This window comes from Scyliorhinus canicula, chromosome 10 (genome assembly GCF_902713615.1).
Source record: "Scyliorhinus canicula chromosome 10, sScyCan1.1, whole genome shotgun sequence".
NCBI lineage: Eukaryota > Metazoa > Chordata > Chondrichthyes > Carcharhiniformes > Scyliorhinidae > Scyliorhinus > Scyliorhinus canicula.
In genome coordinates, this window is record NC_052155.1 from 67,391,601 (window position 1) to 67,406,132 (window position 14,532).

At 42.8% G+C, this 14,532-nt stretch overlaps 1 protein-coding gene across 2 annotated transcripts in view; it reads right to left on the reverse strand.

The window, feature by feature from the left end:
• The window catches only part of LOC119972433 (NEDD4-like E3 ubiquitin-protein ligase WWP1), a 291,224-nt gene that overhangs the window by 17,109 nt on the left and 259,583 nt on the right, over positions 1-14,532 (reverse strand). For both annotated transcript variants that reach the window (XM_038809115.1, XM_038809116.1), the window contains one exon: positions 2,057-2,161. In XM_038809115.1, the coding sequence (XP_038665043.1) occupies positions 2,057-2,161 (105 nt within the window). The remainder of the gene's footprint in view (positions 1-2,056; positions 2,162-14,532) is intronic.

Below are 14,532 nucleotides of genomic sequence, written 5' to 3' on the forward strand. Positions count from 1 at the left end.
AGTCCCCCCAACCCCTTGATGTGTAATGAATGATTTAATTTTGATTTGATGTTGTAAATAAAGACCTTTTCTGATGTTTTGTAATGTTCTGAGCTCAACTGCCGAGTCAGAAATGGAGTGTAATGTTAATGTTTTAAGGATAGGAAGATAGAATGTTTAAATATGTAAGAAAGTGTAGTTTACAAAGGATAGTTAGAGGTTCCCTAGTAATGCATGTCCCCTTTGACATAGCGCCAACCAGAGACTGTTAGATAAAAATTTTGTGCCATAATTGAGGAAAGTGTAGAGGCCATGGGACTTGCTGAGATCAGGGAACACAAAGACACCGAACTTGGGTGATCCTTCATAATTTCTCATGAGGATCAGAAGGAGGGAGTGTAGCCACCTGGGGTGACCACTGCCCAACACAAAATGGAAGATTGCAAGGAACGCAGGGAAATTGGACATGTTGTAAAAGCAAGCAGCTTGCTGGATACAAAGCGCTTGTATATTCAGACTACTGCAGAAACCAGTTTTGACTGCTGCAGAAACCAGACAGCACTGTGAAAAGAAACCAGTTAACATATTAATGAGGCGATACCGGGCGATCCCCAGGCACAATGGAAACAAGTTAAACACAAATCGATACATTGAATGGAAGGCCAGACTTTTCGGCGCCAAAGAAGTCCAAAACAATAAGTCCCAAGAACCGCCCCAGTGATCGAGGTATTGCCCCGTTATTGGGGAATTCAAATCAATCGATTGGGAAGAGACCTAATCGATTGCGAGAGTATAGAGGGTCCGCCCAGGTGGGCGCAAGACCCTGAGAGGAGTATAAGACAGAGACCGCGACCCCAGCTCTCTCTCTCTGCCAGCCTCTCCTTGACCAACCAGCCCTCCCAGCAGAACACCGTTGCAGCAGAAGAACCTTGAGGAGGAGAGGTCTGGACAGCAGCCGGCAACACGGAAGTGTCACAACGCACGCTACGAGAGTAGACACTCCAGACCCCCTTTAGTCCATAACTACTGGAAGCCTGCGGACCCAGGACAAAGCTAGAGGCCGTTGTTCCCTGATCCGGCAGTCCCCTTATCCAGATAAGTATTTGGCCTATTAGTGGTAGGATTAGCCTAGTCTTATAGTTTTATATGCATGATTAGTAGATTACTGTAATATAATAAACGTGTCTTGTTTGAACTTACTAATTGGTGTATGGATTTATTGCTTTGAACTTGAACTTGAAACTTGTGGCGGTATCTTAACGATACCTGCCGACTCTAGAGCTAAGGAACGAAACAGAGCCAAATTGAGTGTTAAGCACACTCACCCAGAACGAGCAACAGTGGCTTGGAGACGGGTTCTGCTGGGATGGAGGGATTTGGAGCCCCCGAAGTCGGGGATATGGGTAAGCGGCATGGCTGAGTTTCTCAGGTTGGAGAAAATCAAATTCTCCTTCAGGGGTTCGTTACAGGGGTTCATTCGGAGGTGGCAGCCGTTCATCAACTTCTTTAAGGAAAATTAGCCTGTCAGCAAGGGGGTGGGAGGCATGGAAGTGACGAATAAGAGTAGGAAAACCAATGAAGGGAGGCCCCTGAGACGGAGTGTTTATATGGACCATGTTGGTTGGGGTCTGTGTTCGGGGGGGGGGGGGGGGGGATGGCTATGTCACTGTGGGTTCTTTGTCTTTGTTGGATTTTCCTGTTTAAAAATGTTAAAATTATAAATGCCTTAATAAAATATTTTCTAAATACAAAATATGGTTCAATGGAAAGGTAGATCAGATTGTCAGAAGAGGGAAATACCAAGATGTCAGATCTGAATGAAAACCATTGATCCAATAAATCATTGTTTTTGTGTTGATGATAGGGATTTTAAAATATGCAATTGAAAATTTAGGTAATGTTTCAAAAGCCCCTATCAATAATAGAAAAGTTAAAATCCGTATATTAGTGACATCATCACCAAGGTAATATGACATGCTATCCTCTTAAATTACGCACACAAATTCAATTGATTTATAATTATTGCACGTAGTGCAGAACAGATATCTATCACTTTTAAAAATTCTGCGATCCATACCTGCCAGAACCAAATGATTTGTTTGCTATTTCTGGTGTAATGGCGGTAGACTGTATTCCTCTGCCAGTCAGTAAGATCTACTTCCTGCATGCCACAGAGCATAACCTGCAGAGACAGACAATAAAGTTTTATTCCAGAACTGCATTGAGCACTGTGGCAAGTAATTAGAGTGTCAAGTAATTATTTTACAATCAAAATTAAACATTGTCATATTGCCAACACAGCCAAATCTTAGGGAAATTAGGATTATAAACTCATTGGCAAATTAGCCGTGGTAATCTGAGAAAATCAGGCAAAAGTGATTATTCACCTTTGTAATTCCCAATCCCAACTGGCCTGTTAGAGTGTTTATAAGAGGTGTGTTCGTTTCCCACAGGGAAAGAAAGTAGAGGGGGGGGGTGGAAGGGACTGGTACTAAAGTCATCTTAGATTCTTCACTCCCACTGGTGTTTAGGATACTTTCATGTCAAATTCTGCAGATGACACAGCACTGCGAACACAGCTAACACGGAGGAGGAACAGAAATACCATAGACTAGGGAGGCTGCGCAGTGGTATTGTCACGGGACTAGTAATCCAGAGACCCAAGGCAATACTCCGGGGATTTACATTTTCCTCCAAATCATTTATACATACTACGAACGGCACAGGTCCCAGCACTGATCCCTGCGGAACACCACTAGTCACAGCCCTCCAATTAGAAAAGCACCCTTCCATTGCTACTCTCTGCCTTCTATGACCTAGCTAGTTCTGTATCCATCTTGCCAGCTCACCCCTGATCCTGTGTGACTTCACCTTTTGTACCAGTCTGCCATGAGGGACCTTGTCAAAGGCCTTACTGAAGTCCATATAGACAACATCCACTGCCCTACCTGCATCAAGCATCTCCGTGACCTCTTCGAAAACCTCTATCAAGTTAGTGAGACATGACCTCCCCTTCACAAGACCATGCTGCCTCTCGCTAATACGCCCATTTGCTTCCAAATGAGAGTAGATCCTGTCTTGAAGAATTCTCTCCAGTAATTTCCCGACCACTGACGTGAGGCTCACTGGCCTGTAGTTCCCTGGATTATCCATACTACCCTTCTTAAACAAAGGAACAACAATGGCGATTCTCCAGTCTTCCGGGACATCACCTGAAGACAGTGAAGGTCCAAAGATTTTTGTCAAGGCCTCAGCAATTTCCTCTCTAGCCTCCTTCAGTATTCTGGGGTAGATCCCATCAGGCCCTGGGGTCTTACCTACCTTAATATTTTTCAAGACGCCCAACACCTCGTCTTTTTGGATCTTAATGTGACCCAGGCTATCTACACACCCTTCTCCAGACTCAACATCCACCAATTCCTTCTATTTGGTGAATACTGATGCAAAGTATTAATTTAGTACCTTGCCCATTTCCTCTGGCGCCACAAATAGATTCCCTTGTCTATCCTTCAGTGGGCCAACCCTTTCCCTGGCTACCCTCTTGCTTTTTATGTACGTGTAAAAAGCCGTGGGATTTTCCTTAACCCTATTTGCTAATGACTTGTTAGAGACCCCTTTTAGCTCTCCTGATTCCTTGCTTAAGTTCCTTCCTACTTTCCTTATATTCCACACAGGCTTCGTCTGTTCCCAGCCTTCTAGCCCTGATAAATGCCTCCTTTTTCTTTTTGACAAGGCCTACACTATTTCTCGTTATCCAAGGTTCCTGAAATTTGCCGTATTTATCCTTCTTCCGCACAGGAATCATGCCGGTCCAGAATTCCTTTCAACTGACATTTGAAAGCCTCCCACATGTCAGATGTTGATTTCCCCTCAAACATCCACCCCAATCTAGGTTCTTCAGTTCCTGCCTAAAATTGTTATAATTAGCCTTCCCCCAATTTAGCACATTCACCCTAGGACCACTCTTATCCTTGTCCACCAGCACTTTAAAATTTACTGAATTGTGGTCACTGTTCCCGAAATGTTCCCCTACTGAAACTTCTACCACCTGGCTGGGCTCATTCCCCAATACCAGGTCCAGTACAGCCTCATCCCTATCTACATATCAACATATTGTTTTAAGAAGCCCTCCTGGATGCTCCTTACAAACTCTGCCCTGTCCAAGCCTCTCGCACTAAGTGAGTCCTAGTCAGTATTGGGGAAGTTGAAGTCTCCCATCACAACAACCCTGTTGCTTTTATTCCTTTCCAAAATCTGTCTACCTATCTGCTCCTCTATCTCCCGCTGGCTGTTGGGAGGTCTGTAGTAAACCCCCAACATTGTGACTGCATCCTTCTTATTCCTGATCTCTACCCATATAGCCTCGCTGCCCTCGGAGGTGTCCTCCCATAGTACAGCTGTGATATTCTCCCTAACCAGTATCGCAACTCCGCCACCCCTTTTACATCCCCCTCTATCCCGCCTGAAACATCTAGATCCTGGAACGTTTAGCTGCCAATCCTGTCCTTCCCTCAACCAGGTCTCTGTAATGGCAACAACATCATAGTTCCAAGTACTAATCCAAGCTCTAAGTTCACCTGCCTTTCCCGTTATACTTCTTGCATTAAAACATATGCACCTCAGCCATCAGGCCCATTGTTTTCAGCAACATCTCCCTGTCTGCTCGTCCTCAGAGCCATACTGGCCCTATTCACTAGTTCTCCCTCAATGTGTTCACATTCTGACCTCTTGCTCTGGTACCCCACCCCCCTGCCATACTAGTTTAAACCCTCCCGTGTGACACAGTTAGTTTAAACCCTCCCATGTGATACATAGCATACAGTGCCAGACAACTGCCATCTCCAACAAGAGAGAATCTAACCATCGTCCCTTCACATTAAGTGGCATTACCGTAGCTCAATCGCTTAGCATCAAGATCTTGGGGGTTACCATTGACCAGAAACTGAGCTGGACCAGCCATATGAACAATATGGCTGTAAGAGCAAGTCAAAGCTTGGAATCCTGTGGCTAGCAACTCGCCTCCTGACTCCCCAAAGCCTATCCACAAGGCACAGGTCAGAAGTGTAATGGAATATTCTCCCAATAACTGGATGACTGCAGTGCCAACAACACTCAAGCAGCTTGACACCATTCAGGACAAAGCAGTCCGATTGAATGGCACCCCAGCCACCACCTTAAACATCCGTTCCCTCTACCACCGACATACAGTGGCAGCAGTGTGGACCATCTACAAGATGCACTGCAGAAACTCACCAAGTCTCCTTGAACAGGACCTTCCAAACCTATGACCACTATCATTTTGAAGGACAAGGGCAGCAGACACATGGGAACACCACCAGCTGGAGGTTCACATCCAAGCCATCCACCATCCTGACTTGGAAATATATCACCATTCCTTCACTGTCACAGGGTCAAAATCCTGGAACTACCTCCCTAACAGCACTATGTGTGCACTTCCAACACATGGACTGCAGAAGTTCAAGAATGCAGCTCACCACCACCTTCTCAAGGGCAAATAGAGATGGGCATTAAATGCTGGCCTAGCCAGTGATACCCATATCCCAAGAATGAATAAGAAAAGACTTGAGCAACCTTGCAGGCTGGGTGATTGATTATGTTATAAATAAACATTAACATACATAAATAGAAGATGTACTATGGTAGAAAAAATAGAAAATCATCTACAACATACAAAACGAGAAGCTGAGCAAATTAAAAATTTTTAAACTGAGTGGAGGAGAAATTACTTCTCCCGAAGGGTTGTGAATCTGTGGAATTCTCTACCACAGAGTGTGGTGGATGCTGGGACAGTGAGTAAATTTGAGGAGTTAGACGGATTTTTAATTGGTAATGGGTTGAAGGGTTGTGGCGAACGGGCAGGACAGTGGAGTTAAAGCCAGGATGAGAACTGCCGTGATAAAATGGCGGAGCAGACTGGCCTAATTCTGCTCTTATATCGAAACTGAATTGAGCAGAAGAACAAAGGGTCCGAAGTGAAATAAATCTATTAAAACAGCATTGCAGGTAAAGAAGGCAGTTAAAAATGCTAACAAAGCTTTACCTTTATTTCTAGGGTTATAGAATTCAAAAGTGATGAAGTTATGTTAAATTTGCATGGGACACTGATCAGGCTGGAGAAGAGCACTGTGCACAATTCTGATCTGCATACCATAAAAAGAGCACAGGAGCATCAGAGAAAGTAAAAGAACAACTTACAAGGGTGATACCAGACTGAGAAATTAAAAAGTTTGGAACAGGTTAAACAGCTTGGGTTTTTTCTTCTTTAGAAAATAACTCAAGAATGTAAGAACTTAAGAAGTAGGAGTAGTTGTCGGACATTTGGCCCCTCGAACCGACAAGTCAATAAGATCATAGTTGATCTGATTGCGGTCTCAACTCTCCTTTCTGTTTGCATCCTATTACTGTCGACTCCTGAAAATCTGTGCAATTCAATCTTGAATATATTCAATAACTAAGCCTCAACTGGTCCCTGGGATACAAAATTCCAAAGATTAATGACCCTCTGACCAAATAAATTCCTTCTCTTATTCGTCTTAAATGGCAGATACCTTATTCTGAAACTTTGCTCCTGGTTCTAGATTAACCCCACAAAGAAAAATATCCTCTCAACACCCTACCCTGTCAAACCCTTCAGCATCTTATATGTATCATAACTTAACATTTTTCTAAAGCCCAAAGATTATAGACTGCTCAACTTGCAGGGATAATCCAGGTAATTATAGACCGGTGAGCCTGACGTCAGTGGTAGGGAAGCTGCTGCAGAAGATATTGAGGGATAGGATCTATTCCCATTTGGAAGAAAATGGGCTTATCAGCGATAGGCAACATGGTTTTGTGCACGGAAGGTCATGCCTTACCAACTTAATAGAATTCTTTGAGGAAGTGACAAAGTTGATTGATGAGGGAAGGGCTGTGCATGTCATATACATGGACTTCAGCAAGGCATTTGATAAGGTTCCCCATGGTAGGCTGATGGAGAAAGTGAAGTCTCATGGGGTCCAGGGTATACTAGCTAGATGGATAAAGAACTGGCTGGGCAACAGGAGACAGAGAGTAGTAGTGGAAGGAAGTTTCTCAAAATAGAGAACTGTGACTAGTGGTGTTCCACAGGGATCCATGCTGGGACCACTGTTGTTTGTGATTTACATAAATGATCTGGCGGAAGGTATAGGTGGTCTGATTAGCAAGTTTGCAGATGATACTGAGATTGGTGGAGTAGCAGATAGTTAAGGGGACTGCCAGAGAATACAGCAGAATATAGACAGATTGGAGAGTTGGGCGGAGAAATGGCAGATGGAGTTCAATCCGGACAAATGCAAGGTGATGCATTTTGGAAGATCCAATTCAAGAGCGAACTATACGGTAAATGAAAAAGCCCTGGGGAAAATTGATGTACAGAGAGATCTGGGTGTTCAGGTCCATTATACCCTGAAGGTGGCTGCGCAGGTCGATAGAGTGGTCAAGAAGGCATACAGCATGCTTTCCTTCATCGGAAGGAGTATTGAGTATAAGAGTTGGCAGGTCATGTTACAGTTGTATAAGACTTTGGTTCGGCCACATTTGGAATACTGCGTACAGTTCTGGTCGCCACATTACCAAAAGGATGTGGATGCTTTGGAGAAGGTGCAGAGGAGGTTCACCAGGATGTTACCTGGTATGGAGGGTGCTAGCTATGAAGAGAGGTTGAGTAGATAAGGATTATTTTCATTAGAAAGACGGAGGTTGAGGAGGGACCTCATTGAGGTCTACAAAATCATGAGAGGTAGACAGGGTGGATAGCAAGAAGCTTTTTCCCAGATGGGGGACTCAATTACTAGGGGTCACGAGTTCAAGGTGAGAGGGGAAAAGTTTACGGGAGATATGCGTGGAAAGTTCTTTACACAGAGGGTGGTGGGTGCCTGGAACGCATTGCCGGCGGAGGTGGTAGAGGCGGGCACGATAGCATAATTTAAGATGTATCTAGACAGATACATGAATGGGCAGGGAGCAGAGGGATACAGATCCTTGGAAAATAGGCAACAGTTTTAGATTGAGGATCTGGATCAGCGCAGGCTTGGAGGGCCGAAGGGCCTGTTCCTGTGCTGTAATTTTTCTTTGTTCTTTTCCCCTTCATCCCAGGAATCAATCTTGTGAACTTTATCTGAACTGCCTCCAATACAAATATATCCCTTCTTAAATAAAGAAATGAAATCTGTACTGCGTACGGTCTCACCAACGCGGTCTTCTATAATTATAACAAGACTTACCTACTTGTAAACTCCATCCCCCTTGCAATAAAGGCCAATTTATTTGCTTTCCTAATTACTTAGTTACCAGCATGTTAACATTTTGTCATTTATGTCGGAGTACAACCCGATCCCTTGGAACTGCAACATCCTTCCGTTTTTTCCATTTTAATAATGTTCTGCTTTTATGTTCTTCCTACCAAAATGAGAATCTCATGTTTTCTCATCTTATACTCCATCACCAAACTATTGTCCACTTACGTTACCTACTGATATCCCTTTGCAGATTTTTTATGTCCTCCTCAGAACTTGCTTTCCCACTTATTTTTGGATCGTCAGCAAATATGGCTACAAAGTACTCTGCCCTATCAACTAATTTATTAATATAGATTGTAAATACTTGAGACACCAGCACCGATCCCTGTGCACCCTACTAATTACAGTATTCCAACCCGTTATTCCAATTCTCCAATGGAAGAGTCAATCCTCCTTCGATGCTAATATGCTCTCCCTCCAACACCATGAGCTGTTATACCTTTTATGTGGCACCTTAACAAATGTATTTTGGAAATCCAAATACAAGATAACAATTGGTTCCCTTTTAGAACCATAAAAATATTACGGCGCGAAAAGAGGCCATTCAACCCATCATGTTTGTGCTGGCTTAAAAGATAAAAAAGAAACTAGCCTCTCATTTTAACCCCACTTTCCAATATCTGGTCTGTAGCCTTGTAGATTACAGCACTTCAGATGCAGATCCAGGTACCTTTTAAATGAGCTGAATGTTTCAGCCTCAACTACCAACTTAGGCTATGAATTCTAAAAGCCCACCACTATCTGGGTGAAACGATTTTCCTCATTTCCCCTCTAATCCTTCTACCAATCACCTTAAATCTATGCCCCCTGGTAATTAACCCCTCAGCTAGGGGAAATCAGGCATTTCCTGCCTTACTTGTCTAGGTCCCCTCATAATTTTGTACAAGCCAATTAGAACACTCCTTAGCCTCCGCTGTTCCAAGGAAAATAACCCTAGCCTATCCAATCTCTCCTAATAACTGCAATTTTCAAGCCCTGGCAACATTCTGGTAAATCTCCTCTGTACTCTCTCCACAGAAATTAGCTCATTCATGTAATGCGGTGACAAGAACTGGACACAAACTTCCAGCTGTGGCCTAACCAGCATTTTATACAGTTCCATCATTACATCCCTGCTCTTGTATTCAATATCCCGCCGAATAAAGGAGTGCATTCCATATGCCTCCTTGACCATCTTGTCCACCTGTCCTGCCACCTTCAAGGACTTGTGGACATGACTCCAAGGTCTCTTACTTCCTCAACCCCTCTCATGATCTTCCCGTTTATTGAGTGTTCCATTGTTTTCTTTGCGCTCCCCGGAATGCATTACTTCACCCTTTTCCGGATTGAATACCATTTTCCACTTTTCTGCCCACACTGAGGGAGAATTCGGAATGGCCAATTCACTTAACAAGCACATCTTTCAGGACATGTGGGATGAAATCCACACAGACATAGGGAGAATGTGCAGACTCTGCACAGACAATGACAGAAGCCGGGAATCAAACCCGGGTCCCTGGAGCTGTGAAGCAACAGTGCTAACCACTGTGTTACCATGTTCTTAACCTATTGACAACCCCTTGGTAAACTCATGCTCTCTTCACAACTTACTTTCCTACCTATCTTTGTATCATTAGCAAACTTAGAAACCATACCGTCGGTCCCTGCATCCAAATCATTGACATTTTGCAAAACATTAAGGCCCCAGAACTGATCCCTGTGGTACACAATTCGATAAATATTGCCTACCAGAAAACTGATCTATTTATGGCTACTCACTGTTTCCTGTTAACTAGACAATCCTCTGTCCATGCCAGTAGGTTATCCCCTACAGGCCGACACCATGAGCTTTTATTATCTGCAACAACCTTTGATGTAGCACATTATCAAATTCCTTTTGGAAATCTAAGTACAGTGCACCCACCAATTCCCCTTTATGCACAGCACATTACTTATGTAAAGAACTCCAATAAATTGATTAAACCTGATATTCCCCTCACAAAACTACACTGTCTCTGCCCGATTACCTTGAATTTATTTAAGTGTCCTAGTAAAACAACTTTAATAATACATCATTTTCCCTATGACGTTAAGCTAACTGACCTTTAGTTTCCAGCTTTCTGATTTCCTCCCTTTTTGAAGTAAGGAGTTACATTTGCGATTTTCCAAACTAATGGAACCTTCCCTGAATCTAGTGAATTTTGGAAAATTTAAATCCACGCATCAACTGTCTCACGACTCACTTATTTTAAGACCCTAGGATAAACTCCATCTGAATCCAGGCTTTGTTAGCTCGCAGTTTCAATAATTTGTTCAGTATATTTCCCTGATGATTGCAATTTTCTTGAGTTTCTCCCTCCCTTCCATTTCCTGATTTACAGCTATTTCTGTGGTGTTACTTGTATCCTCCATAGTGAAGACCTGGGGCTGGATTCTCCAAAAATGGGACTATGTTCCCACGCCAGCGTAAAAAAGTGGGCGCACTGTGCGACATGGTGGACTTGCACCGTGTACTGTCATCAGAAATGTAGCCCCCCCCCAACCAGGGCGACCGCGGACTGAGTCCGCAGCCGCCACCAGAGATCCCTGACAGCCGATATTTGGCTAGAACCATGCCGTCGGGAACTTGGCCAGTTTTACGTGGAGAATCATGGGGGGGGCTCTGTCAATAGCCCCCTACCTGCGCCGCGTAGATCGCGAGTGAGCGATTCTCTGGGGACCGGAGAATCACTTCAGCGGTGCCGGTCCCGATTTCCAGTAAACGGCCATTCTCCACCTCAGCGCCAAACGCGATTTTGGCATGGAGACTTGGAGAATCCAGCCCCTGATCTCTACTGAAGATCTACTCAATTCATCGGTCATCTCCCCTGATTTTCCATGATTAACTCCCCATATAGGACCATTGCTCACTTTGTTAACTTTTCTTTTTTAAATCAGCTACAGAAACTCTATCTATTTTTAAATTTCTAGCTAGCATTCTCTCGTACTCCAATTTCTCCCTCCTTTTTACTCTTTTAGTCATTCTTTGCTTTTTCAACATTCTGTGCAATCTTCTGACCTGTCACCCACCTTTGCACAATTATATTATTTTTCTTTAAGCTTTCTACTATCTTTAACTTCTTTAGTTAGCCGCTGATGGTGGGTCCTTCCCTTGGAATTTTTCTTTCTCGTTTCCCCTTAAAGGTTTGTCACTGCATCTGTTTTGGCCTATCCCCCCAGACTAATTTGTCAATTCACTTTAACTAGATTTGTTCTCATGCCCACATAATTACCCTTATTTAAAGTTTAATATACTGGTCTTGGACCCACTCTTCTCTCCTGCAAACTGAATTCAAAATTCAATCACATTATACCTAGGGACGTCTTGACTACGAGATCATTAATTAATCCTTTCTCATTGCACAATTTATTTTAGCTCATAATACATTCTCTTCTGAATTTTATTCCTTTTTTCTTATTTAATTATGTCTTGACCTGTTGCAACTGGTTTAATAAACCTAACTTAGGTAGCACATTTTAAGTTAACCAGGGTTGTCACATGATTCTGAATGAGGGGAGGAGAAAGACACTGAAGTGGAACGATGGGAATAAAAAAGCTTGCTTTAAAAAAAATTTGTATATAAATAACACTTTTAATGTAATAAAACACCCGAAGCACTTCAAAGGAGTATTATAAATCAAGATTTGACAACAAGCCACTTCGGGTGATATTAACGGAAATGGGCAAAAGCTCAAAGAGGTAGGTTTTTAGGAATGCCTTGAAAGACAAAAGGGAAGAAGTGTGGTAGAGAGGTTAGTAGAGGGAACTCCAGAGCTCAGAGCAGAAGAAGTCGCAGCTACTGAATGATGGGAGTGATGAAAATCGGATGTTGTTTCAGAGGCCATAATTAGAGGAGGGCAGACATCCTTGAGGGTTATGGAGTTGGAGGAGATTACAGAGATAGAATATTTGCATATAGTGCTTTCATTCCAAAAAAATTGCCCCAAAACCTTTTGCCGCAATTCAGTACCTTTGCAGCAATTAAGTGCTTTTAAAGTGTAGTTACTGTTAGAATGCAGAAAAATGATAAGGAGGAGCAAGGACATTGTTAGGGAGGAGCAAGGACATGAACAGATTTGAAATCAAGGAGGAAAATAGAGATGTTGCTTAACCAAGAGTCAGTCGGTCAGTAAGCACAGGGGTGATGGGTGAACAGGGCTTGGTGGGGTTAAGAAGACAAGCAGAAGAGTTTTTGGATTACTTCAATTTTATGGAGGATAGAATATGGGAGACCCCGTCATTGGTATGTTGAATAGTCAAGTTCCAAGATAGCAAACACACGTTTGAGGGTTTTGAGGCAGAGGTGGTGTTGAGCAATATCATGGAGGTGTAAATAGGAGGTCTCAGTGATGGCCCAGATATGTAGAAGTACATTTTTGAATTATAGCTGACACCAATATTCAAACAGTGTGGTTCAGCCTGAGGAAGTTGCCAGGGAATAGGATGAATTCTGTAGCTAGGGAATGGAGTCTGTAGTGGGAACCAAAGATAATGATTTCAATCTTCCCAATAATTAACCAGTGTGCACTTCTGCTGAACCAATACTGATTACGCACCAGCGGTTTGATTAATTTAGAAAAAGTGGAGGATTCAAGAAAGGTAGTGGTGAGGTAGAACTGCGTGTTATCAACGTACATGTGAAAACTAACACTATGTCTTCAAATGATGTTGCAGAGGGCAACAAGTAGAAGAGAAATATGAGGAGACAGAGGATAGATCCTTGGGGGCTAACAAAGGTGTAAAAATGGGAAAAGAAACCATTGTAGGTGATACTCTAGCTGCAGAGGTTTTAGAGGAGGATGTCAAAGATTGCATACAGGTAAAGTAAGACAAGGAGGGATAGTTATTTTTTGTCACTGCCACCTAAAATGGCAAAAATTTGCAAACAGTTATCTTGGTACTGTGGTGTGGGAGGAAACTCGATGGAGGGATTCAAAGCTGGAAGTCTGGAAAAGATGGGAATGAATTTGGGAGGTGACACACATTCAAAGACTACAAGTAGAAAAGGAGGGGTTGGTGGCGAGGTGGTACTTGCAAGGATGCTATGGTCAAGTCTTTGTTTCATTTGAGTGGTGATGATGTCAGATTTCAAGGAGAGAAGTACAGTACCTGAAGATAGAGAACTGTCAACAATATCAGCAAACATTGGGACCAAAAAGGGAAGTTAGGTACAGATGTTTAGAGGGTAGAGGGAGCAGGAGGTGGGTCTCATGGATGCAATGAGTTCAGAAGGGACATGAGGGGAGACAGGAAACTAGGGAATGGTGTGAGTAAATGTGCACTTCTTCCATATGATAATCACAGACAAGCAGTGAAAAGTGGTGGGCCGTCTGCCTATCCCTCAGTCCGGGGTTCCACATGGGTAGAATAGAGGTTAGAATTTTTTAAAATACCATTGGTATGCTTGTGCTTGTAAAAGTATATTACAGCCCATTAAACTGGCACTTGGATCTTAAATTGGCTAAGGGACAGCAGGCAGAACTTTGTGGTGAGTAATTGTTTTTCTAACTGGAGGCAAGTATATAGTGATGTTTTCCGAGCAGTCGGTATTAGGACACTGCTCCTTTTGTTCCCTATTAATGACGTTGGTATACTGGGCATATTTTCAAAATGTGTGAATGGTTCAAAACTGAAGAGATATACTAAGCAATTAGGAGGATGGTAACAGATTCCAAGAGGATACGCACTGGTGTAATGGGCAGATTCATGGTGGATGACATTTAATAGAGCAAAGCTTGAAGTGAAGCGTTCTAATAAGATGATTTAGGAATGGCAATATAACTAAATTATACAATTTTATAGGAGATGTGTGTACACAAATATTTGGAGGTGCCATGGCACGTTGAGAAGTGTTCTAAAAAAGCATTAATAGAGACAAGAGTACCAAAACAAGGAAATTATAAAATATTGGTTAGGCCTCAGCTTGAGTCTTGAGCTCAATTCTGGGTATTACACTTTAGGAAGCATGTCAACACCTCAGGGAGGGTACAAAGAGATTTATTAGAAAGATGCCATGGATGAGGGACTTCAGTTTTGTGGTTAGCTTAGAGAAGTTGGAGATGTTTTCCTAAAAGAGCAGAGAAGGTTAAACGGATATTTATTTGCAGTGTTCAACATCATGGAACAGTTTTTATAGAGCAGAATCGAAAAAACCGTTTCCAGTAGCAAAAGATAGTCACACAGGTTTAAGGT